The sequence below is a fragment of the Nerophis lumbriciformis genome, linkage group LG30 (assembly GCF_033978685.3).
Source record: "Nerophis lumbriciformis linkage group LG30, RoL_Nlum_v2.1, whole genome shotgun sequence".
Lineage (NCBI taxonomy): Eukaryota > Metazoa > Chordata > Actinopteri > Syngnathiformes > Syngnathidae > Nerophis > Nerophis lumbriciformis.
The window spans coordinates 9,209,190-9,237,144 of NC_084577.2; the positions used below are offsets into that span (position 1 = coordinate 9,209,190).

Here is a 27,955-nt window from a genome sequence, read left to right on the forward strand (position 1 = left end):
CTTTAACATCGTTGGAAGATACTGGATTTTGTCATGACAAATATTCAGGTGCAGTTAACCAAATTCAGCTTTGTTTAGTCTCTTACCTCCAGGTGTGCACAAACTGCATCTGAATCCATATTTCAAAATTATATACATATAGGTCTTGAAAAAACATCAAGCAGCCATATCTTTTTGCAAAGGTAGATCCAAAATTATAACAGAATGTTTGTGGAGGAAGGTTTTATAAAAGCATACCAATCACAGCCTTAAGGGTCAAAATGCATGCAGAGTACAAAAATGTGTCTATGGCTTGCAGGTTTGTTACTGTATATTGGAATACATTACTAACTTAAATTACTTCAATTTTGGTGTAAAACAACCTCCAGAGAATTTTGCTGCTGTGATGCCAAAATGACCGTAATCATTACCCCAACCATACCTTATTTGCCGTAGTAAGTCAATCTTGACTCGATCATAGCCACCGTAATCAACATATCTTATTTCCGCCTCATTTGATTCCTTATAGAAAGTGATGACCTGAGCTCTCCACCATGCTCCTTCCACTGCTGGAGCAGCACATATTACTCCAACTAGAGGACAAAGACAAGAGACAAAAGTGCAAAAATGAGAGGGCTTCCCTTTCTAGGTTTAAAGGTCACAATTTTTTCTAATATACGGTGGCACTTAAGTCAACACCCCTCGAACTGGCTTACTCGCGTCGTCAAGCAGCAGTTGACAATCGAAACAGAAAATAGAGGTCACTTGCACGTTTACAAAGTAGAAAGTTCGACATACTTTATTGTACAAACAGCAGTCTGCTGAAATGGTTTTCTCCCCTTTGTGCAGATTTTTTTTTAATTTAGATTATTCTGTGTTCATATACCATATACCAACAATCTGAAAAAAATAATACAATGGGTTATTTTGTTAGTTGCTCTAGTGGAATCCAAGTTAATACAGACAGGGTTTTATTTAGAGCTTACTTTACACTGAACAGGAAGTTGCTTTGAGGATAATTTAATGTGCAACGAAACCGTAGTTACATCGTGGTTGTCTTTCAACGACTACTTTAACAATACTACATACGTTTTTCAAATAAGTTACCCCCTGGGTCTCAGTTTATGTTGGTATATGCGGTCGATCATGTATGTTGATTTTAACTTACCGGTAAGCGGGCATTCCCTAGAAAAACACTTGTGGACCAGTGCGTGTGTTGGTCTACAGACAGGACCCACTTAAACAATTTAATGTATATTCCAGAGTATTTGGTATGGAAAAGTATATTAAATATTTGCAAGCTAGTGGTAAGAAAGAAAACAAATTTTTGGGCGTAATAGATGAAAAATTTAACTGGAAATCTCATTTAAAAATATACAACATAAAGTAACAGGAAACACATCAACGAATAAAGGAAAAATGTGTTCTGGACCAAAAATCACTCCATATTATCTCCTGCTTGCGAATGTTACTATATCTGAGTTATTGTGTAGAAAAATGGGAAAATAACTACAAAACGTATGTTTCGTTCACTGTGTTACAAAAATGATAGAATACATAATGTTGGATATAGAGAACATACAAACCCTGTATTTATTGAATAAAAAATGTTGAAACTCAACGACTTGGTGCATTTGCAAACAGCTAAAATTATGTACAAAGCTAACTATAATCTGCTACCCAAGAATGTACAACAAATCTTAAAAAAAAACAAAAAAACAAAAACCTTAGGACAACTATAACCAGAGGAAAAGCTAATTTAAAACATCTGTATGCACGTACAACACTTAAAACATTTAGCATATTAGTATGTGGAATTAAATTATGGAATGGATTAAGCACGGAAATCAAACGAAGTACTAATATGCTTCAGTTTAGGAAACAAGTGTTCACAAAGTACAAAGAAGAATTGTTAAACATCTTGACCACATTTATTTCCAAAGTTAACCATCCAATATTTATTAATGCCTTTAATTTGTTCACTTTATTTTATATACATTTATATACTGTTATAAAATAGAACAAACAAATGCGATAAAACTTATGATTGGAAAAAGGGTAGGGATAAATAAGATCTGATTCTTCCTACTCCTTTTCAGACATGCTGTAATGAAACTGAAAATATGTGATGTATTACATTGTAATTGTATTGTATGCATGATCGAAATAAACTGAAAATGACTGCCTGACGATATATAATGTTGTTCTGACCATACAAATAGATGCAATTGTCCTATTTTTCCAAGTTTGTTTACCTTCCGCAGGTGAGGGAAGGGTGGGTATGCCTGGCTGGGAGTAGCACAAGAACATCTGCTGGTCGAGGCTCCTCAAGGCATGGTAAGTAGGATGGGTGTGCTGCTGGACAAAGATGTGCCCGGCTGACACAATATTCACCACGATCACTTCCACAGTCACGCCACTGGGCATAAGAAGCTAGACACCAATGATAAGAACACAAATGAGCACACTTTTAAGACTGAAAGAAACTTTAAATTTTACGAGTGCTCCTTGATATTTTTTGATTAAAAAAAGTGAAGTAAATCATATTTATATAGCGCTTTTTCCTCTAAAGACTCAAAAGTGCTTTACATAGTGAAAACCATTATCTACATCTTTAAGCGACATTTAAACCAGTGTGGGAAGCACTGGGAGCAGGTGGGTAAAGTGTCTTGACCAAGGACACAAATACAGTTTTTGGGGATACAAGCCATCTCTTGGTTAATTGTTCTTTAAGTTGAAAGCTTTATCTTACTCGCAAGCATTAACTACTAATAGATGATAATGGGTTATACTTGTACAGTGCTTTTCTACCTTCCAGGTACTCAGGGGTGCTTTGACATTATTTCCACATTCACCCATCCACACACGGAGTGACCACGACCCAGCAGGAGCAAGGGTGAAGTGTCTTGCTCAAAGACACAACGGACATGACTAGGATGGCGGAAGCCGGTGATCAAACCAGAAACCCTCAGGTTGCTGGCATGGCCGCTTTACCAACCGATCCACAACGTCCCCAGGGTGACGAAGAAAGTGAGCGTGAAGGAGAATGCTAAGAGGAAGCGAATGATATAAATTGATTTAAAAAAAGAAACAAAAAAACACGATCAAGGTTTGCGTTTCAGCTTGGCAAAGCTGTACAAGCATTGGCCTGCTACAATAATCAACACCATACTGAATCAGAATGAGTTTGAATAATTTCTAATTGAGGGAGATTTACCCACAAAACTATGGAGAAGCTGCTAATGGTGTGTTTGACAGAATAACTTGCAGGAAATACCATAGACGTCTGTTTTCCTAGGTAAATGCTGTACATTTCTATAACATTACTTAAAACTACAGTACCGGTAGTAGTTTATAGCACATTGTATTGTTTTTGGGACAATATTTGTCCTCTTGATCATTTCTCTTTTTAAAAAGCATTTTACATGTTAAAATGGTGGTGTTTTTGGGTGACAGAGCAAAGATTTGAGTATCAATTAATTTCAACACAGAGCATTGATTTAAAATAAGCCTTGGTCCAACTGAGTGTGTGTGTAATTAAAAAAAATAAAAAAATATATATACATACACAGCTTTGTGTAATTAGTAGTAACAATATTTCACCTTTTCTTGTTTCTTTATGCATTTTAGTCAATTTTTGCAGGTTCCGTTTTGGTTTACTTTATTTCCACATAAGTGCCTCAGGAAAATAAAACAACTTGAGGGACGCAAAAGGCCCCCAAAAGGATACACCTGCTTTTATAGCTCTTTGTCAAGGTTAAGTGCTTTCTGTGAATTAAACGCTAACTTTTGACTGTTTGGCTTGTTAACTTCCTTTGTTTCGAGTGAACAATAGTAAACTGTAAACCGAAGGGGAGTGTTATTGCAGCTGGAACACATTGATGCTGTAAATTCCATTTTCATTGCAGATGTTAATTATGGATCATATACATACAGTGCATCCAGAAGATAATCATAGCGCTTCGCTTTGATCACATTTTGTTGTTTTACAGCCCTATTCCAAAATGGAATACATCCATTTTTGCCCTCAAAACTACACACATAATGACAATGTGAAAGTTTTTATTTTGAGAATTTATTTTAAAAATGACATGTACATTTAGGTATTCACAGCTTTTGCTCAATACTTTGATGCATCTTTGGCAGCAAATATAGCCCTTTGAGTACAATGCCACAAGCTTGGCACACCTATCTTTGGGCAGTTTCGCCCATTCCTCTTTGCAGCACCTCTCAAGCTCCATCCGGTAGGATGTTACAGGATGTCTCTGTACACTGCTGCATTCATCTTAATTAAGTCAGGTAGGTTACTATAAATCCAATGGTCACTCGGTCAAAGCCACAGCATTCCTCTGTGGAGAGAGAACCTTCCAGAAGGACAACCATCTCTGCAGCAATCCACCAATCAGGCCTGTATGGTATAGTGGCCAGACAGAAACCATTTCTTAGTAAAAAGGTTTGCCAAAATGCACCTGAAAGACTCAGACCATGAGAAACAAAATTCTCTGGTCTGATGAGACAAAGATTAAACTCTTCGCCGTTAATGCCAGGCGTCATGTTCGGAGGAAACAAGGCACTGTTCATCACCAGGCCAATAACTTCCCTACAGTGAAGCATGGTGGTGGCAGAGTCATGTTGTAGGGATGTTTTTCAGCGGCAGGAACTGGGATACTAGTCAGGATAAAGGGCAACATGAATGCAGCAATGTACACCTAAACAAACGCTTCCCATCCAACTTGATGGAGCTTGAGAGTTGCTGCAAAAAGGAATGGGCGAAACTGCCCAAATACAGATGTGCCAAGCTTGTGGCATCGTATTCAAAGGTGCATCAACAAAGTATTGAACAAAGCCGTAAATACTTACCTCCATGAGTTATTTTTCATAAACTTGCAATTTAAAAAAAAAAAAAAACTTTTAAAAAAACTTTTCACATTGTCATTATGGGGTGTAGAAGTCTATGGAATTTTGAGGAGAATAATACATTTATAAATGTATTCCTGTTTGGAATAAGGCTTTAACATACAAACCCCGTTTCCATATGAGTTGGGAAATTGTGTTAGATGTAAATATAAACGGAATACAATGATTTGCAAATCATTTTCAACCCATATTCAGTTGAATATGCTACAAAGACAACATATTTGATGTTCAAAACTGATACATTTTTTTTGCAAGTAATCATTAACTTTAGAATTTGATGGCAGCAACACGTAACAAAGAAATTGGGAAAGGTGGCAATAAATACTGATAAAGTTGAGGAATGCTCATCAAACACTTATTTGGAACATCCCACAGGTGTGCAGGCTAATTGGGAACAGGTGGGTGCCATGATTGGGTATAAAAACAGCTTCCCAAAAAATGCTCAGTCTTTCACAAGAAAGGAAGGGGCGAGGTACACCCCTTTGTTCACAACTGCGTGAGCAAATAGTCAAACAGTTTAAGAACAACTTTTCTCAAAGTGCAATTGCAAGAAATTTAGGGATTTCAACATCTACGGTCCATAATATCATCAAAAGGTTCAGAGAATCTGGAGAAATCACTCCACGTAAGCGGCATGGCCGGAAACCAACATTGAATGACCGTGACCTTCGATCCCTCAGACGGCACTGTATCAAAAACCGACTTCAATCTCTAAAGGATATCACCACATGGACTCAGGAACACTTCAGAAAACCACTGTGCAAGTTAAAGCTCTACTATGCAAGGCGAAAGCCATTTATCAACAACATCCAGAAACACCGCCGGCTTCTCTGGGCCCGAGATCATCTAAGATGAACTCGTGCAAAGTGGAAAAGTGTTCTGTGGTCTGACGAGTCCACATTTCAAATTGCTTTTGGAAATATTCGACATTGTGTCATCCGGACCAAAGGGGAAGTGAACCATCCAGACAGTTATCGACGCAAAGTTCAAAAGCCAGCATCTGTGATGGTATGTGGGTGCATTAATGTCCAAGGCATGGGTAACTTACACATCTGTGAAGGTACCATTAATGCTGAAAGGTACATACAGGTTTTGGAACAACATATGCTGCCATCTAAGCGCTGTCTTTTTCATGGACGCCCCTGCTTATTTCAACAAGACAATGCCAAGCCACATTCAGCACGTGTTACAACAGCGTGGCTTCGTAAAAAAAGAGTGCGGGTACTTTCCTGTGTGGCACATTATGAAGCGTAAAATACGACAGCGGTGACCCCGGACTGTTGAACGACTGAAGCTTTACATAAAACAAGAATGGGAAAGAATTGCATGCCCTTTCCCAACTACTTTGGCACGTGTTGCAGCCATGAAATTATAAGTTAATTCTTTGCAAAAAAATAATAAAGTTTATGTGTTTGAACATCAAATATCTTGTCTTTGTAGTGCATTCAATTGAATATGGGTTGAAAAGGATTTGCAAATCATTGTATTCCGTTTATATTTACATCTAACACAAATTCCCAACTCATATGGAAACGGGGTTTGTAAATTGTGGAAAAAGTGAAGCACTGTGAATACTTTCCGGATGCACTGTACATACAATAATGTTCTACAAGCCAGTCAATTACAACCTTTACGCTCCATAAGATATTTTTTTGAAGATGCACATCATGCCTTGCAATAGGGTTTTGCTGGCGGAAAACTGATACATTGTAGCCTGTGTTAAGCAGCAAACTACGTACCTGAAGCCTGAACGAGAAGGCTTGCGTATGCTCAAAACAGTGCCGAAGAGGCGCGTACCGTGTTTTCCATGCAAAGTATGTGATGGACGCAAATAAAGCCAACAAAATAAAATAAAAACACTGGTGTCGAACCTTCGTTTACTTAGTGTTTTTCCTAAATTCTTAATCATTGCATTAACAGTCATGTGGTTTATACTAAAGCGCACACCAGATGTTTTATTTTTACAGGGATTTTTGACCAATGCCGAAAAACTCGCAGCCTAGCCAAATCACAGAATTTTAATGTGATCACGCCTCCCTTTCTTTTTTTTTATAGCGACCCCCAGTTGAAAAACTTTGCACACTCGGATAGCTTATTAGATATCAATATAATGCAATGAAGAGTACTGTGTGTAAAGACCACTGATTAGCCAAAGATCCAGTTTTACCCAGGAAGTAATGGGGAGTGATGGCAATGTCAGGGGTGGCGGTGGAGGTGCATAAATGTTGGTCAACTCCAGATCTTTAAATTTCTTCCCAATCAGGGATAGGGCTTTGTCCACTTGCTGCTGCATACCTAGTAGGGTAGATGTCAAACATGAGGTTGACTTGACTGCAGTCAAACAGTAGCAATAAATTCATAAAATGTGTAATATTAGCCTATTCTCTCTTCAAAACACCATGTAGTAAGTGGACATGCAGCTCAACAACTCACCTTCTATGTGACATATTTGGAACTCCTGTGTGTAAGGCAAGGCTGAGATGTAGATCTTTGCGCCTGAGGTCTGCTTCAGGAAACTCACATATCTTCCTTGCCTACCAATTAAGCGCCCAACAAGACCCTTGACAAAAAAAGACAGCATAAATGATGTGGACCACAAACTGACTCCAATTACATCGTTTGAAAAGGACGAAAATGTCCTTTTCAGAAATCTGTTAGGTTGTCCCAAGGAAATATTATACTGTTAAGACATGGGGATGAAACAATACTTAATTACATGAAAGCCTGAGCTCAACAGTCTTTTTACTCACGTTACACACCATCCATCCATTTCCTACCGCTTGTTCCTTTCGACGGGTATTAGCAATAATAATGAAGTTGATAAAACTACAAGATAGGGTTACACGATTACGGCCAAAATAATTCCGATTATCTTTATCAAGTGAAATCATAATTAATAATCACAATTATTCATTATGTTGTGTACAACATTTGTATTGTACTTTTCTATTTTAAACAATGAGAACTTAGGTTTCATTTCAAAACGAAACTTCAAGTAAAAGTAATTCATAAATAACATTTAATTTGTAAAAGACTAGGAATGTTACAATATCAAAATCTCACGGTACGATATCACGGTATTGTGGTATATGCAAAAAAAATTAAGATCGGAATGTTTATGATCAACACTTAAACACAAATACTAAAATGTTTTAATCATATTACTACAGGCACATATTTTTAAAGGGGAACATAATCACAATTTCAGAAGGGTTAAAACCATTAAAAATCAGTTCCCAGTGGCTTATTTTATTTTTCAAAGTTTTTTTCAAAATTTTACCCATCACGCAATATCCCTAAAAAAAGCTTCAAAGTGCCTGATTTTAACCATCGTTATATACACCCGTCCATTTTCCTGTGACGTCACATAGTGATGCCAATACAAACAAACATGGCGGATAGAACAGCAAGGAATAGCGACATTAGCTCGGATTCAAACTCTGATTTCAGCGGCTTAAGCGATTCAACAGATTACGCATGTATTGAAACGGATGGTTGTAGTGTGGCGGCAGGTAGCGAAAACGAAATTGAAGAAGAAACTGAAGCTATTGAGCCATATCGGTTTGAACCGTATGCAAGCGAAACCGACGAAAACGACACGAAAGCCAGCGACACGGGAGAAAGCGAGGACGAATTCGGCAATCGCCTTCTAACCAACGATTGGTATGTGTTTGTTTGGCATTAAAAAGAAAACTAACAACTATGAACTAGGTTTACAGCATATGAAATACATTTGGCAACAACATGCACTTTGAGAGTGCAGACAGCCCAGTTTTCATCAATTAATATATTCTGTAGACATACCCTCATCCGCTCTCTTTTCCTGGGGGTCTGGCGGCAGATTTCTTTGACTTTATCGTTGGAAATGCATCTGCTTTGAGTGTCGCAGGATATCCACACATTCTTGCCATCTCTGTCGTAGCATAGCTTTCGTCGGTAAAGTGTGCGGAACAAACGTCCAATTTCTTGCCACTTTCGCATCTTTGGGCCACTGGTGCAACTTGAATCCGTCCCTGTTCGTGTTGTTACACCCTCCGACAACACACCAACGAGGCATGATGTCTCCAAGGTTCGGGAAACAGTCGAAAAAACGGAAAATAACAGAGCTGATTTAACTCGGTGTTTGAGAAAATGGCGGATTGCTTCCCGATGTGACGTCATCGCTCCGAGAGCGAATAATAGAAAGGCGTTTAATTCGCCAAAATTCACCCATTTAGAGTTCTGAAATCGGTTAAAAAAATATATGGTCTTTTCTGCAACATCAAGGTATATATTGACGCTTACATAGGTCTGGTGATAATGTTCCCCTTTAAGTGCAAAAAATTGTGCAATTTCTTCCTGAGAAGCAGTGTCCTATACAGTTTGGAAAATGCAGTTTCTCAGAGAAGTTAATTCAGATTTGAACTTTTAATAATTTAAATAACTCACAAATTGACGTTTAGCTCTGCTGGCTTCATCTTTTCCGGGTGATGATAGCTTATCAAGTAGTTTCCTTGTGCAGCAAATGCTTCAGCTTGGCACTGCGTGCCTTGACTAAGTCTGTTTTGACTTGGAATACTCAAGACGAACGTGGCGCTCTTTATTACCGCCACCACAGAGGGTATGTTTTCGCCAGGGTTTGTTTGTCTGTTTGTTTAACATAACAGTTATTAGGATTTGGAAAAAAAATAAAATAAAAATCTACAAAGTGGAAAATACTTCACTTTGCGGCGCTCCAGGCCCCCACATTGCTGTCCGCGGTGCGCAGAGGATTCTGGGAGATGCAGTTTATTTTCAGAATAGTCAAAGCAAAAGTGCCAGAAAAAAACTACACTTACCAAGTTTTGATTTGATAACGTCCCCACATTGATAACATTTTAAAACCACAATACTGTAATATGTACAATACTGTTACATCCCTACAAAAGGCCAAATAAAAATAAATACGACATTGAGTCAGTTTATACATTGCCAACTAGTGAAAAAACAAGACCATGCACAAAAGACACATACTACAAGCCGAAACACTGCTGCTCACAGTATTTATAGGACATATGTATTTGGGAAAAAAAAAAACATTCGTCCAATATTTTGGTATGTCTTTGAAAGGTAGATGGATAAGGGGTCTCTCGGTTGTTTGTACTTTGGACACCTCTGCATGATGGTCTGCTTCACGTTGCAGAGCATAAGTGTTGGTGCTTAATGTGTCGCCGCAACTCGGGTTAGTTTGGATGTGCAACACAGCTTTGCAGCTTGAGTGTTGAAAATCGTGATCTGATTAAAATTTAATTGTGCAGTTTTCTCTCGACTATATATTGACCTACAAATTATTACCGATAAAAAATGAGAATATCATTTGAGACCAAATCAACCACTGATGCAATAACACAATGCAAATATAACCTTATAATAAGTATAACCTTATTAATAAGTATAACCTTTCAAATTCCATAAACTTGTATTTTTGTATATTTTAACATTGTAATTGAAATGTAAACTTTTAAATACCAAGTTAAATAAAATAGACTGCGCATAAATTTTGCATGTCACAATATCACAACCAAAAGTAATAAAATAGGTTTTCTCTGTTAAAGAGGGTGGGAGACCCTCAAATACACATCCAACACAATATATAAAATGGCTAAATAATGGTATTTTTTAATGTGCTTTAAAAAGTTTATTTTTTAACCAAACTGATTTTTTAAATAACCAAAATAAATAGTCACACAATATACTTTCTTGGCAGAGGAAACTCATTTTGTTCAGTCTTTAAAAGACTCAGTTTTATTTGTGTGTTTAAATAAGTTTATTTTCTTCCTTCCATTTTAATTTGTAAACTTTTAGAATGTGTTTTAAACAAAGTAAATTGCATGATCCGTTATATCACTTCCAGTTTATGTGACGTCACTCGAGTTCACTTTCTGTTGAACGGAGTACGTGTCCATCTGTTTAAACTTGACACTAGAGACTGGTCACTTTCTGCATGCATAGCCTTTCTGTTTAATGTGAACAGTGTAGCTTAGTTGTTTGGACAGTTATGTCTTTATACAAGTTTAGATTGGGAAAAGACAATGCCTCATTTATTACATGTTGGCACATAAGCTAGCTAGCAAGCTAACGCTAGTTGGTCTCCATAATTTTATTAACATGTGGTTATTAATCACGATTTTTTGGTAATTTTAATTTATTACGATAATACTAATCACCAAGGGTTTTACAGCGGTTACTAGAGATGCGCGAATAGGCAATTATTTCATCCGCATCACAAAAGTCGTCATCCACCCGTCATCCACCCGAACTAACATTTTATCAAATCCACACCCGCCCGCTGTTATATATCTAATATAGACGATGCAAGGCATTAGTGAGGTTAGAAAGCTTTTGCCTGTTAAAGAAAGGAGACTGATCCAATGCAGCAGAGACATTCAATGTGTGCCACGCATTAATATCTCTTGGCCACGCATTAGTGGCTAAGAGATATTATGTGATAATATTTTTTTATCATTATTATAGTATTATTGTCATTTTCATTAAGAAAGTGTTGACTATTGTTGCCAATGCCCTCAGATCAGGAGTGCGTTCCTCACACTTTGTGTGTGCAGTTGCAGCAAGCAGAACGATGCTTTTAAGAAGTTAAAAAAATGTTTTAGAAAGACTAGGCCTATATTTTCGTTAGATAAAAAAAAATTTCTGAATTTATTTCAATGAATATTAACTTGTTAACGTTATAATGCTCAAATAGGGACGAGGGCGGGGTGCACAGTGAAACAGTGAACAATTTTGCGACAAAGATGAACCTTTATTGATTGATCTGCAGCCATGACAAAATATCAGACAATCTCCATTGCCAACGACAGGCAGGAAAATAAAGATAAACACATAGCCTATGTTGTAGGCATAGGCTCATACGTTTTTAAGTTGAAAAAAAAAAAAAAAAAAAAATGTGCCTCATAAGCCTTAGGCTGTCAATCACACGCACAAACTTAAATTATACAATAACATATGTATGTCATTCCTATTTAAACAAAAATAAATTAAATAAATAATAATAATAAATTACCTGCAACTTATTGGCCAAGGCAAATCACGTAGCCAGCATTGCTATCATCCTGATTTACAACCTCATAAAAACGAGTCCACGCTGAACTTTTCTGGGTTTTTTTCCCCCTGGTCTTTAGTATTCCCTTTTTTAGTTTGTCGCGTACCACGTTTGCTGCCGGCGTTGCCATCTTTTTTTTTTTCTTGTGTTGTGTTGTGGTGTGCTGCAGTGCCTGATGAATATTTGCCTGTTTCAAAGAGTGCTGCTCGTTTTTCGTATGTGGGTAACAACATTTAACTATGTATATATATTTCCGAATTGGTTCAACCGCCACCCGCCCGAATCTATTTAAAATCTATTTTTTTCGTCATGTCACCCGCCCGACCCGCGGTTGTGTCCGCAAACCACGCATCTCTAGCGGTTACCATTACTACCACTTATTTGTAGTACAAACGGCCACAGCTGCTAAAACTGATGAAGAGTGATCGCTCCTGTAATCCGTAACAACGCATACAAATGGAACTTACCGAAGTGAAGTAAAGGGAATTTTATTTATATAGCGCTTTTTCTCAAGAGACCCAAAGAGCTTTACATAGTGAAACCCATTATCTACATCTTTAAATTTAAACCAGTGTGGGTGGCACTGGGAGCAGGTAGGTAGAGTGCAAGGACATAACGGAAATGACTAGGATGTCAAAACCTGGAATCGAAACTGGAATCCTTAAGCTGCCGGCACGGCCGCTCTCCCAATTGAGCCATGCTGCCATTATCTTTTTTTTTTTTTTTTTTTTTTTTTTTTAAAGAGAGACATTTGTGACAAATGGCATCCCCGTGACCCCGACAGGGTTAGTAAATTAAAAAAAAAAATTATGGTTTTAAAACTTTTGCACTGAAAAAGTGTGGTTTCTGCACAATCGTAATGTACAGTAGCCTACATGTGTGAGACCTGTTCTGTCTCACCTTTGGAATTTCTATCTCCCAGATGACAAGCTCTAAACTTGAAGTAGCAAGGTTACTTTGACTTTCCCCAGCGCCCATCGTGCAGCCGCTGTCACCAGAGTCCATGCTGTTCACATCAGAGCCTGGACAAGAGGACAAGTAGTTTTACAAAAGCATGTTTTTACAGCAAAACAATCATTCAGGAAATGCTTAGGAGGGGAATACAGGCTTATTCAAATATGTGATATCATGTAAAATGTATTTGATTTTAAGAGTTCACTTAAGACGGTCTGTGGTTGTCTAACAAAATCACCTGATGACTGACTTCTCAAGACAATATAGTGCAGCTGGCAGCAACACAAATCTTGCCACCAGCGGACGCCGGACCGCTTGGTTGCAGAAGTAGCCCCCAAGAAGTGGGGCAGTGATTAATCACAAAAATGACGAAGTTGGGAACAACAAGCTGGACAAAGTTGGGTTTTCCACAGATTGCCAACATACTCGTGGGGTGGGGGCTATGCCACACCTTCTGGACGACTTCAATCACTGCGGATGCTGCAAATTGAACATCTACAGTATTTTCCTCAGTTTAGAGCCTTGAAGCGTAAGTATCTGTCTACTAGTCATCTATAACATTTCTACTCGCATGGTGTCTTCATTCATCACTCCAAGCAACAATTGCAAGTTTAACATTATAACTTAAACATTTCATACTTAGAGGTACTAAACCATCACTTGTTTTTGATAGTGTTTTCATTTGTCCGTGTTATCGTAATGTAATGAAGCTAGCGTTGTTAACATTAGCTAACACGTTTCCAAACGTCTGTTAGTATTAACTTACAATGGCATTCTTTTTGTACTGTTTCAGTTTCACAAATTCTTAGGCTGATTGAAAAGCTGGCTTCTGCAGCTAGTAGGTCCATGACAATGAATTCAGTTTTGTTTTATCAGGCGTTTTACTGCCGTGTTACAGGCAACATTTGTTAACAATTAGGGTATGTAAATAAACAATTACAAAATCTCTGTGTAAACCAATTTCACAACATATACATATGTGAACTACATTTAGATACCGCTTTTCTGTAGAGACTTAAAGCGCTTTACATAGTGAAATATATACATACAAACCCCGTTTCCATATGAGTTGGGAAATTGTGTTAGATGTAAATATAAACGGAATACAATGATTTGCAAATCCTTTTCAACCCATATTCAATTGAAAGCACTACAAAGACAAGATATTTGATGTTCAAACTCATAAATTTGATTTTTTTTTGCAAATAATTAACTTAGAATTTCATGGCTGCAACACGTGCCAAAGTAGTTGGGAAAGGGCATGTTCACCACTGTGTTACATCACCTTTCTTTTAACAACACAATAAACGATTAGGAACTGAGGGAACTAGTTGTTGAAGCTTTGAAAGTGGAATTCTTTCCCATTCTTGTTTTATGTAGAGCTTCAGTCGTTCGACAGTCCGGGGTCTCCGCTGTCGTATTTTAATGCGCCACACATTTTCGATGGGAGACAGGTCTGGACTGCAGGAGAACCAGGAAAGTACCCGCACTCTTTTTTTACGAAGCCACGCTGTTGTAACACGTGCTGAATGTGGCTTGGCATTGTCTTGCTGAAATAAGCAGGGGCGTCCATGAAAAAGACGGCGCTTAGATGGGAGCATATGTTGTTCCAAAACCTGTATGTACCTTTCAGCATTAATGGTGCCTTCACAGATGTGTAAGTTACCCATGCCTTGGGCATTAATGCACCCCATACCATCACAGATGCTGGCTTTTGAACTTTGCGTCGATAACTGTCTGGATGGTTCGCTTCCCCTTTGGTCCGGATGACACAATGTCGAATATTTCCAAAAGCCATTTGAAATGTGGACTCGTCAGACCACAGAACACTTTTCCACTTTGCACGAGTCCATCGTAGATGATCTCGGGCCCAGAGAAGCCGGCGGTGTTTCTGGATGTTGTTGATAAATGGCTTTCGCTTTGCAAAGTAGAGCTTTAACTTGCACTTACAGATGTAGCGACCAACTGTATTTAGTGACAGTGGTTTTCTGAAGTGTTCCTGAGCCCATGTGGTGATTAACTTTAGAGATTGTCGGTTTTTGATACAGTGCCGTCTGAGGGATCGAAGGTCACGGTCATTCAATGTTGGTTTCCGGCCATGCCGCTTACGTGGAGTGATTTTTCCAGATTCTCTGAACCTTTTGATGATATTATGGACTGTACATGTTGAAATCCCCCAATTTCTCGCAATTGCACTTTGAGAAAAGTTGTTCTTAAACTGTTTGACTATTTGCTCACGCAGTTGTGGACAAAGGGGTGTACCTCGCCCCATCCTTTCTTGTGAAAGACTGAGCATTTTTTGGGAAGCTGTTTTTATACCCAATCATGGCACCCACCTGTTCCCAATTAGCCTGCACACCTGTGGAATGTTCCAAATAAGTGTTTGATGAGCATTCCTCAACTTTATCAGTATTTATTGCCACCTTTCCCAACTTCTTTGTCACGTGTTGCTGGCATCAAATTATAAAGTTAATGATTTGCAAAAAAAAAAAATGTTTATCAGTTTGAACATCAAATATGTTGTCTTTGTAGCATATTCAACTCAATATGGGTTGAAAATGATTTGCAAATCATTGTATTCTGTTTATATTTACATCTAACACAATTTCCCAACTCATATGGAAATGGGGTTTGTATATACACAGTGTTTTCACTTAATGTAACTGAATGTGGCGCAGTGCCACGACAAATTCATCGCCGCCACATCTTGGGAAAAAAAAAGGTGTTTTTTTTAACGCAATAAATTACATTTAATGTATTGTAGCCTTCAGAAAAGTAAAAGTCTGACTCTATTTTTAACTTGTATTGTAAATCTTATAACAACTTGCCCCATTCTAACAGATTCTACCTCCTTTGCAAACACTTTCGTCTCCGTGCTTCCCCGGACACAACACTTCATCATCCATCGGTTCGCTTACAGGAAAGGACAGTGTATTTGTGATCAGAAAAATCAACATCAAATCAAAACCACACCAACATAAAACATTACCACCAGCTGATTGTTACAGTATGAATGAATGGATATATATATATATATATATATATATATATATATATATATATATATCTCCTGTTCTAACTACCCAAAGGAGAAAGATTAGCTAACATGATTTTAATGTTATGTAATTATGTATTAGCTTGGTTAGCGCGGACACACAACGTAAGAAGAAGTAGGGGACAAGTACCGTATTTTCCGCACTATAAGGCGCACCTAAAAACCACAAATTTTCTCAAAAGCTGACAGTGCGCCTTATAACCCGGTGCGCTTTATATATGGATAAATATTAAGATTCATTTTCATAAAGTTTCGGTCTCGCAACTTCGGTAAACAGCCGCCATCTTTTTTCCCGGTAGAACAGGAAGCGCTTCTTCTTCTTCTACGCAAGCAACCGCCAAGGTAAGCACCCGCCCCCATAGAACAGGAAGCGCTTCTTCTTCTACTGTAAGCAACCACCCGCCCGCGTAGAAGAAGAAAAAGCGCGCGTTTCATTTCCTTTGTGTGTTTACATCTGTAAAGACCACAAAATGGCTCCTACTAAGCGACAGGTATCCGGTTCATGAAAAGACGCAATCTCTCCATCCGCACACGGATTACTATTTCACAGCAACTGATATTCCTGTGAACCGCACTGTTGATACAACGGGAGCACGTACGGTGAATATTCGCACCACAGGGAATGAGAAGTCATCCTTCACTGTGGTTCTAGCTTGCCATGCTAATGGCCAGAAACTTCCACCCATGGTGATATTCAAAAGGAAGACCTTGCCAAAAGAGACCTTTCCAGCCGGCGTCATCATAAAAGCTAACTCGAAGGGATGGATGAAGAAAAGATGAGCGAGTGGTTAAGGTAAGTTTAAGTTTACGCGAAGAGGCCGGGTGGCTTTTTTCACACAGCTCTGTCCATGTTGATATACGACTCCGTGCGCGCCCACATCACGCTGGTTTTAATATATTATTAAAGTTTGACTGACCTATCTGACTGTTTTTTTGACATTCCTTCAGCGCAGTTAGATGCGGCTTACAACACGGGGCGGCTTATAGGTGGACAAAGTTTTGAAATATGCCGTTCATTAAAGGCGCGGCTTATAACCCAGGGCGCCTTATGGTGCGGAAAATACGGTAATGCTAGCTGCATCGCTAAGCTAGTTTGAATGTGAAGGAGTGAAAAAAAAAAAGCTTTGTACTGTACATTTCAACAGAAGGCTAATATGAACTGTGTTACAGAAGAGCGTAACCAGCTAAGAAGAGGATATTAGCAAATAGACTAATAAATTAGGAAAGACAATAATATCCACATAGTACGGCAACGCGTCTGTCAGCCATAGATGGTGTAGCGGCTGGCTACGGCTTCTAGCCAATGACTTTGACTGGGGGTGGGTCTTCTGGGACAAGGATGGGAAGTGACGTTCTGAGGGTGAAAAGTTGTGAGTTTCAGCAGGGATAGCAAGACACTGAGATTGAGCTTGTTGTAATGGTTCACTGCATTTTGTGAATAAAATCTGTCTGAGCCTTCATTCCTTGGAATGTTACAACATGATGCAGATTGATAAAACATCTTTAAAAAGCCGAATACTTATGGCAACTCGGGCCAAAGTGTGAACATTTGTCGTAGAAGGCCCAAATATTAAATAAAAGATGCCTGTTTCCAAGTAGGGACTTTTATTTATTTGTTCACTTAGCAGGCTACTACAGTTCTCACACATCTAGTGTTTCATATTTATTTCTGTTGTGCATATTAATCTAAAAACGGAAATGGCGCAATACTGCAAATGCAGTAGCCAAAAAAAATATTTAAATTTAGTACAATATATAATATAATAGATGTTTAAATCTATTTATAATCGAATCGTAGCCTCTGATTCGTAATCGAATCGTAAGATGTCCAAAGATTCTCACCTCTTTTTTTGATCGAATTGTGATAATCTATTTAGAACCGAATGAACACAAATCAAATTGACTTGGATATATACCAAAACACTGAATCATACTAAAACAAGGGCTTATGGAAACCGAGGTATCACTTTATTTAGAAATGTAAGTTGTTCTGTTAGTGCTCATAGTAGTTTGTCTAAGCGGTGTTTCCGTATGACTTGCGCTGATCGATTAAAACTGACTGCAAATCAGTGTCTGTCTCATGTTAATTGGCCTACCAGCAATTATATGAGGAAAAGTTGTCTGAACAGTGAAAGCCCCTTTTAAGGGATGTTGTAAAATTGTCTATACCCTTATGGTTGCGATTGTTAGTCTGGAAGAGATTCTTAAGATGTGTACTCGACTTACCTCCAGACTGGTCTGTTTCCACTTCACATGTACCATGAGCTCCATTCCTCAAGTTCATTCCATCAAGTCTATTTACATTCGCTGAATTTTCTTCAGTCAAAGCCAAAATCATCACCTCTGTTGTTGTCTCAGCCAGTGATTGGGATTGTGTGTCTTCTCTTTCTGACAAGTCTGTAACCTGGAAGATATCCCTCTTGTCGAACATTCTGTGGTCCTCGCTGCTAATGCCATCCTCAGAGTGGCATGTGCTACAAGCAGAGTCTTCAGCCTGTGTAGCCGATTCAACACCTTTCTGTTCAATACCTGGCAGAGGCGTACTCATTGCTGCTTGGTAAGACAGTTTTGGCAAAGGGTCTACCTGCATATTATCCGACTGATAAACCAATCCACTGATATTAACAGACTCCCATTCAGACACTGCAGAACAGCCATTCAGCATCACTTGCTCTTTGCTCTGTTGAGGGGCATCAGACAAACTGTGGTGGCACAGCTTGCTTTTGTCAGGAGCCTGGCAGCTGGTGACACCAAGGACCTGCTGGGTGGCTGCCGAGATTACCTCAGTTATGAGCCCAGCTGCCAGAACCTCCAAATCTTGTTTTTCACCATTATTGCAGTGAACCAGGATTTCCTGTGAAGTCAATGACTTGGTCTGGGCTTTAAAGGTCAGAAGAGTGGAGGTAGGAGTGCTGGTTAGGATGTGTTGATTGAAATCATGCAGGGTTGTAGGTGTTTCTAGAGAATCAAACTGTGATGAGATCCCTCTCTGCACTTTAGCGGGGGTGACCACACAGGCATCACTTTGTGTCATAATGTTGTAGTTTTTTGCAACCTCACCCTCTGGCTCAGGCCTCTCTGCATCTGAAAGGCACGTCGACGAGGAGGTCGAGTGCATAACTTTGGTGGATTGGCAGGGCAAGTCAATCTCTTTAACAGTGGCTTCCGCAGCACAAGTTAGTTCACTCTTAAGGTAGATTTCTGCCTCTGTAGCCAAGGCAGTTGCTGGGCTTTTCTTCTTGAATCCATGTTCTTTTAGTGACACTTTGTGACTGTCGCCCTGCTCATAGGGTGGCAGAGTTCTATCAATATTCAGTCTCCTTCCACAAGTTTCAGATGCTGCCTCTTTGGAAGATTGTCCCACTGAACATGCTGCATATGCATCCTGAACAAGAGTTTGGGAGATATTTTCCTGCTCCTTGTCTTGATTAGTTACTTGTCTGCAAATGAGGTGATGTTCTGTGTCGTTTGTAGAAGATTCAGTCCCTTTTTCACAAACACCATTGCTACCCACTGCTACAGATGTTCTAAGGGGTGCGATTTTTGAAGCTTCATCTGGTTCGTCATGGCTAATGAGACGCTCTTTCTTGCGGGAGATGTACCACCACCATCCAATCAGTGCCAGAACTCCAGGCAGTGTGTAGGGCACAACCGAGCGAAACCTCAGCGGCATCTCAGGACACTAGCTACACCTGCAGGGGGGAAAGAAAAACGTTTAGTTCATTTGTGATACAGGAAGGCATGTCATAGAATGCTAACCACATTTCTGTAGTATGCCTTCCTTCCACCATTAATATTCATACCATTAATGCTCCAGTTAACCCCTATTCAATTAACAGCTACATCTCCAATTGTCGCCAGGTGTGTAGTCTCCAAAATCAATTAACCACCAGACTCTAGTTAGTGAAGGGTAGGAATGAGCGATAAGGCCCATAATCTACACAGCAGCCTCCTGCATCAAAGATATACATCACATCACAATATACTATTTGACATGTGAATAATATAATTTTAAAACGTGTTAAAAAGACTCCTAATTTGGCTGCTTACGTATGGGGAAGATATTACGTAATTTCCAATTGTATTACTTTCAGAAAACTATTATTAATGTACTTTCTGATTTACTGTTAATAGCTGGTTACTTTATGCTGTAACATGGTTCTATCTACACTTCCGTAAAATGTAATAAGCACTTATTATTCTATTTGATATTTTACATTAGTTTTTGACAACACTAAAAATTTGGGTTTAGATCCAACACCAAGTAGTAACAAGGGTAGTATTGGTCAATTCAATGCTGATACTTCAAGTTTTCAAGATCATTGAATGATTCTCATTTTTGATCACAATTTCATACATTTTTGGGTTTTGCCCTTAAAACTCTGCCCAGTGACTTATTTGCTGAGATGGTAAACAATAGACATTTTTTTGATAAAAAATATTGATCTAACAACTTTGGTGTCAACTATATATTGATATTCTTGGTATCGTTACGGCCAATGTTTTCATTGATCCGCCCACCTCTATTTACATTCAGAAGCTCCAGCTTTCCATTAGCATATCCTCCAATGATGTGTAGTGTAGCATGGTTAGCTATTCCTAATCCTCCAGGGAGCCATCCATCCATTTTCTACCGCTTGTACATTATGGGGTCGCAGGGGGTGCTGGAGCCTATGATACTTGTAAAAAACAATTTATTTGCTACCATGGAGGAAATGATTGCTGACTTAAAAGTTGCTTTGCACTGTGGAAGGACATTAGCTGCTAGCAAGGACAATACATTGCGTTTGCTTGTCGCTGTCAAATTTGCGGCACAACTAGAATGTGTCATCAACATGCATTATCACGATATAACGATAGAATTAAAAGCTCTACCATCTCCCAAATGCATATAATTTATAGCGTATATCTTCTATATCGCACAGGGTTAAAGTAACATTGGTGGTAATAGTTGGAGCTGTAGGCAACAGTCTTTGTAGTTTTAATTTACTCCACAAGCAGCCAAAATATTTGCATCTAAAAAAGTGATGGGTTGCTGTTTGCTTAAAAATGAATACAGCTGGGAGTTACTTGTAATCATTGAATGTTATTTGTATCAAAATGTCAGCTTGTTCTCATTACGTTAGGACTGCAGAATTTTGGACAAAAATAAAATCCATGTTTTTTTCTGAAAAATCGATTTTTGGGTAAAAAACTACGAATGACAAGGGGAGTTATTACAAAACTAAATGTCCCGTTGTAGTAATATTTTAGCTTCAAATTGGATGGGCAAAATAAACCCATCCACACAAACGAGAATGACGTGACCATGTATGGCAATAAACAAAAAGACAACGTCTGACCAAGTTTTTCCACCTGGGGTAAAATAAATGCACTTAATGTTCATAATTTAAGTACAATTCTTTGCTTACAGGATACAAAAATGACAGTCTTATTTGTTAATTAGAATCAAGTTATTTACCTTGCAGTTACAGTACAAGGAATAAGTTTGTATCCTTTTAAATGGTTACTTGCATTATATATTATGATTACATTCCATTATAATCACTGAATAGTAGGGGTGTAACGATACACAAAAATTTCGGTTCGGTACGTACCTCGGTTCAGAGGTCACGGTTCGGTTCATTTTCAGTACAGTAAAAAAAACAACAAAATATACATTTTTTGGTTCTTTACCAAATTTGTGAACAATGGCTTTATCCTTTTAACATTGGTAACATTATAATAATTCTGCACACGTTAATCCACATTAAACTGCCTCAAATTGTTGCTCAGATTAAATAAAATGACAAAACTTTTCTTCTACATATAAAAAGTGCAACATTAAACAGTTTCAAGTCAACTCATCATGCTTAATTTATTAAAGCATTTGGGAAGGCTGTAGTTGATTTTTATTATGTAAATGTTATATTTTTATCAACATGTGATAGCAGGGACCCTGCCATTCAAAACTAGGCTGCTCCATTACTAATGTATAATGTAACTATAGCTGAAAAAATAGTACAATAGCAATAGGAGAGACTATTCATCCCTGAACACCATGGAGTTCATGTAGGCTTAGTGATGCAGTTACATTATTATTTCAACTATCAGTTAACATAATGTCCTTTTTTGCTGCTTCAACACAGAAAAAGCTCAAGTGAAATAACAGACAGGGCTTTGCTGTCCGTCTCACACACACACACACACACAAACCGTGCAGCTCATGGTTACTCTGCACTTTTGTTTTGATTGTCAGTTAGGTAATGTGCAATCTACAATGTGCAATCTACGTACATGCTCAATATTGAAGTGCAACTTTGTCAATACTTTATTTAACCATTTTATTCATTGCTTTGGTTGTGTATATTTGAGGGCCCCCAACCCCCTCAACACAGACAGAACCTATTATATTGCTTCAGGTTTTGATTTTTATTCATGTGCAAAATATGCCAGACAGTATTATTTTGTTGTTTGTTTCATCTAACTTGGAGATTTAAGTTTACACTCCAATTACAATGTTAAAATATAAGAAAAATACATATTTATTGCATTTGAAATGGTATATTAATATTTGTACTATTACATTAGTACCATATTTTTCGGATTATAAGTCGCAGTTTGTTTGCTTTTTTCATAGTTTGGCCGTGGGTGCGACATATACTCCGGAGCGACTTATGTGTGAAATTATTAACACATTACCGTAAAATATCAAATAATATTTATCTCATTCGCGTAAGAGACGAAGCAAATGGCAGCAATCGTTACTCACACGTCAACCAATGAGAATTCGGCAGAAGTGCATTGTGGGTCATGGGATGCTAACTGCTATATGCTACTGCCGTAGCTATTAAAATGAATCATATCAACATTGGCGGTAACTTATAAAAACTGAGAAGGACTGAACAAAAATGGCACCGAAAAGGAAATCATATACTGCAGATTACAAGCTGGACGTAGTGAAATATGCAGCCGAGAACGGCAATTGAGCAGCAGAAAGAAAGGACATACCAGAGGCGACACCGGGGAGGAAGATTTCATCGGATTTAGCGATGGAGTGACACATTGTTTGGTAAACGTATAGCATGTTCTATATGTTATAGTTATTTGAATGACTCTTGCCATGATGTGTTGCGTTAACATACCAGGCACGTTCTCAGTTGGTTATTTGCGCGTCATATGGCATACACTTATTCAGCCTGTTGTTCAATATTCTTTATTTATTTATTTTAAATTGCCTTTCAAATGTCTATTCTTGGTGTTGGATTTTATCAAATACATTTCCCCCAAAAATGCGACTTATACTCCAGTGCGACTTATATGTTTTTTTCCTTATTTATTGTGCATTTTCGGCTGGTGCGACGTATACTCCGGAGCGACGAAAAATACGGTAGTTAATTTAGTCTCCAAATATTGTTGAAAATATCGATTACCGGCAAAAATGTGTAGGTCAATATATCCATCCATCCATTTTCAATCGTCGAGCTAAATGTGTTATTGGCCCAAGCCTAGTTATGAATAGTATCACACAGTTGGATTGTAAATTGTGTTTTGTTAGTCCACAGGTTTAGTGCCATCAGCTCCTTTGACAATGGTGTAACTATGTATTTCAAATTAAAACCAATATGCTAACAGTAGTGTGACATTTCCATAGCACTTTGATGGTGCCCTTATAGTACACTAAAAGGTCATAACACCAACTTCTAAGGTCACTCTTAACACCAGTTAAACCTAAAATCATCCAATGGACATTCGTATTTGATAATGAATACAACGTATAGTACTGGTTGAGGGCTTAAAAAAAACAAAAAACCTTATTGCTTGCTAGCGGAGTAAGTTAGCCGACAAGTTAGCTTTATGGACCACGGCGTGAAACGGAAGCTACAACAGGGACGCGTGTCCCCTTGAAATGACACGAGAGGACGAATGCATTATTAAACATCGTGATATTTCTTTCCCGACTGTAAAAGCATGCACTTTGCATACCACGTTACAAAAGCAGAGAATACAACCTACCAACGTAGGAAAAACGAAGCTATTTGGTAACAACCGGGAATATTTAAGTTAGGACCACTGAATTATATACATCCAAATACAAGAATGCATTACGATAATTTTTATATGATGCATACATTTTAATAATTGTAATGTTTGACAAACTGTACTGTCATATGGCAACATGCGCCTACCAGACTAATACAACGGGTCGCTGATAGCATTGAGCTAACAAACCCTGCTGGGGCTAAAACATGGTTCGATAAGTGAGATATTATTGTGGCTTATATGATTTCTACAAGTCAGTTGGTAAATGTGTATAAAAGTTACAGAACGTGTACAACAATGACATTCTGTCGTGTTGGCCCAGACAGACACCCTGACGAGATAATGGTGTGTAGAAACACCACTTTTCATAACTTGAACACATTCATCGGCGAAACTGAAAGGTAATATAAGGCTCTTCTAACATGCCGGCTGATGTCACGTTGAGGACATTTAGCTCCCCACAGTCGAGCTTTACAGGACGGGCCTCAGACCTTGACGTTAGCGAGCTAACCGGCCTCACCAAAATGAAAGCGTAACCGCTTCTTGTAACTTGTAATTGCTTGGAACGTGCTCATGTTGATGCTATATACGTTTAACGAACACAGAGAAACACATTTATATCGTTATATAAAACATAAGAAGCTAGCGTGTGTACACAAGTTGGGTAACGCTACACAAGCTAGTTGCTCAATGACATGAGCCTTCAATCGACTTTGTAAGAAATGCAAGACAATAATCAAGACAAGTAGAACAGGTTGTGTTATATCATATTAAAGTGTCTGACCCACGCCACGCCGTTTAGTTAACTACACAGCAGCCTGCCCTTACCACCAGTTGTACATATATCGGTTTGACTCACAGTAATTTAGCGTCCTTAATGCCGCCACGATGAGAGCAAGACCGGTCAAGCAAGGTGTAAATGGAGCGTCCCTTTTTCGACCATAAAAAGTGTTCCGTACAAAGTCAATCTCTTCTCCCCACGTGTTGGCCGACGAGAACTGGTCTAAAAAAAACACACACTCAACAGCTGCTCAAATCTCGCGATGCGCAGATCAAAAGTGCCGCTTTGTAGTCTCGCGGTAAGTGAGGCTGCGGTAATGGCACAACCGCTCACAGCCGTGTTTTCCCCGACCATCTGCGATACTGCAAATTTTGGTGTCGATGCGATATCAAGCATTGATTGATTGATTGATTGATTGATTGATTGATTGATTGATTGATTGATTGAAACTTTTATTAGTAGATTGCACAGTGAAGTACATATTCCGTACAATTGACCACTAAATGGTAACACTCAAATAAGTTTTTCAACTTGTTTAAGTCGGGGTTCATGATACAGATATATACTATCAAATATATAATAACATCATAATACAGTCATCACACAAGATAATCATCAGAGTACATACATTGAATTATTTACATTATTTACAATCCGGGGTGTGGGATATGGAGGGGGGGGGGGGGGGGGGTTAGGTTTGGTTGGTATTAACACTTCAGTCATCAACAATCAGCATCAACAATTGCATCATCAGAGAAATGGATATTGAAACAGTGTAGGACTGACTTGGTAGGAGATGTACACAGCAAGTAGTGGACGTAGAGAGAGAGAGAGATCAGAAAGTATAAGAAAAAGTGTCTACATTTGATTGTTTGATTGTTTACATTTGATTATTTACAATCCGAAGAGGTATTATGTGGAAGGGAGGGTGTTAGTTTAGGGTTGTAGTTGCCTGGAGGTGTTCTTTTAGTGCGGTTTTGAAGGAGGATAGAGATGCTGATGATTCGGTATCAGGGAGGTGTAGCGGATTTTATAGACTAGGCTCAGTGCAAGTTGTTTTACTCTGTCCTCCACCCTGAGCCAGCCCACTTTAAAAAAGTGGGTAGGAGTGAGGTGTGATCTGGGGTGGAGGTCTAGAAGTAATCTGACTAGCTTGTTCTGGGATGTTTGGAGTTTAGATTTGAGGGTTTTGGAGGTGCTGGGGTACCAGGAGGTGCATGCGTAATCGAAAAAGGGTTGAACGAAAGTTCCCGCTAGAATCTTCATGGTGCTTTTGTTGACCAGAGAGGAGATTCTGTAGAGAAATCTTGTTCGTTGGTTGACCTTTTTGATTACCTTGGTTGCCATTTTATCACAGGAAATATTAGCCTCTAGAATGGAACCTAAGTAGGTGACCTGTAGCAAATACAGGGCCAGTATTGCCAATATATAAACAAATATCAATATTTTTTGTTTCAAGATCATTCAATGAGTTTTCGTTTAAGTTGGTGATCATGCATGATACTGATATTTTTACTTAAAATTGTCAAGTTTTTTGTGATTTTGCTTTTATTTGTCAATTATTACGGTAATCACATTTGAACATATAACAATATTTTATGAAAGCAACAACGATTTTTTATCATCACATAAACAAAAAGCCTGCTCAGTGGCCTTGTGGTTAGAGTGTCCGCCCTGAGATCGGTAGGTCATGATTTCAAACCAAAGTCATACCAAAGACTATGAAAATGGGACCCATTACCTCCCTGCTTGGAACTCTGTATCAAGGGTTGGAATTGGGGGTTAAATCACCAAAATGATTCCCGAGTGCGGCCACCGCTGCTGCTCAGTGCTCTCCTCAACTCCCAAGGGGTGGAACAAGGGGATGGGTCAAATGCGGAGGTTAATTTCACCACACCTAGTGTGTGGTTGACTATCAGTGGTACTTTAACTTTACCTGTATATATGAATGCCTTACAACAATATAAGACAATGTAGCAAAATTCACAAAACTTCCCATTGCCGACTCAATTCTGGACCTGAGGTTTCTCTACAGTTCTTATTTTAAAGCACAATCTGTATTTCGTTTTTCTTTTCTAATTTTATTTTTGGTGACTGTTGTGACCTTTGAGATCCTACACGTCTGTTTTATATACATTCTGTCTATGTGTAGCTGAGATAGGCTCCAGCGCCCCCCGCGACCCCGAAGGGAATAAGCGGTAGAGAATGGATGGATGGATGTCTATGTGTGTACATTTGCCGTAAAGAACTGAATAATCATAAATTTAATAAATTGTACAGTGATGAAATTCCACCAGGTGCTGCTGTTGCACTACAAAACAAATACCTCACACATCTCTTTACCACAGCGGGTTTGTACTACTGCGCATCGTACGTGCTGCTGAAAAGGTGATTGGCTGCAAGCTACCATCCCTCCAGGACTTGTTCTCCTCCAGGACCAGGAGGCGTGTGGGTCGGATCACGGCTGACTCTTCTCACCCTGGACACAAACTATTCTCCCATCTCCCCTCAGGCAGGAGACTACTGTCCATCCAGACCCACACCTCCCGCCACCTGAACAGTTTTTTCCCTACGGCCATCAGGCACATGAACAATAACTCCTAACAGTAGCTCCTTTGAATTCCTTCTAAGTCTATAACAAGATCTGATAGCTCAGTTACAGCTCTTGTTATTACCAAATCTGTGTTATATGTGTTTTATGTTGCACGATTGCACCAAGGAAAATTCCTAGTTTGTGAACCCGTTCTCAAACAACAGCAATAAAACTATTCTGATAAAACATATATATATATATATATATATATATATATATATATATATATATATATATATATATATATATATATACAAACCCCGTTTCCATATGAGTTGGGAAATTGTGTTATGGATGTAAATATAAACGGAATACAATGATTTGCAAATCCTTTTCAACCCATATTCAATTGAATGCTCTACAAAGACAAGATATTTGATGTTCAAACTCATAAACTTAATTTTTTTTTTGCAAATAATAATTAACTTAGAATTTCATGGCTGCAACACGTGCCAAAGTAGTTGGGAAAGGGCATGTTCACCACTGTGTTACATGGTCTTTCCTTTTAACAACACTCAGTAAATGTTTGGGAACTGAGGAGACACATTTTTTAAGCTTCTCAGGTGGAATTCTTTC

At 38.6% G+C, this 27,955-nt stretch overlaps 1 protein-coding gene across 2 annotated transcripts in view; it reads right to left on the reverse strand.

The window, feature by feature from the left end:
* The window catches only part of akap1b (A kinase (PRKA) anchor protein 1b), a 45,219-nt gene extending 20,179 nt beyond the window's left edge, over positions 1-25,040 (reverse strand). For both annotated transcript variants that reach the window (XM_061925504.1, XM_061925505.1), the window contains exons 1-7: positions 24,865-25,040; positions 18,210-19,675; positions 12,875-12,996; positions 7,330-7,456; positions 7,064-7,191; positions 2,235-2,412; positions 422-572 (exon numbers count right to left, since the gene is read on the reverse strand). In XM_061925504.1, coding sequence (XP_061781488.1) covers positions 422-572; positions 2,235-2,412; positions 7,064-7,191; positions 7,330-7,456; positions 12,875-12,996; positions 18,210-19,656 — 2,153 coding nt within the window. In that variant the 5' untranslated portion in view covers positions 19,657-19,675; positions 24,865-25,040. The remainder of the gene's footprint in view (positions 1-421; positions 573-2,234; positions 2,413-7,063; positions 7,192-7,329; positions 7,457-12,874; positions 12,997-18,209; positions 19,676-24,864) is intronic.
* Positions 25,041-27,955: the final 2,915 nt, after the last annotated feature.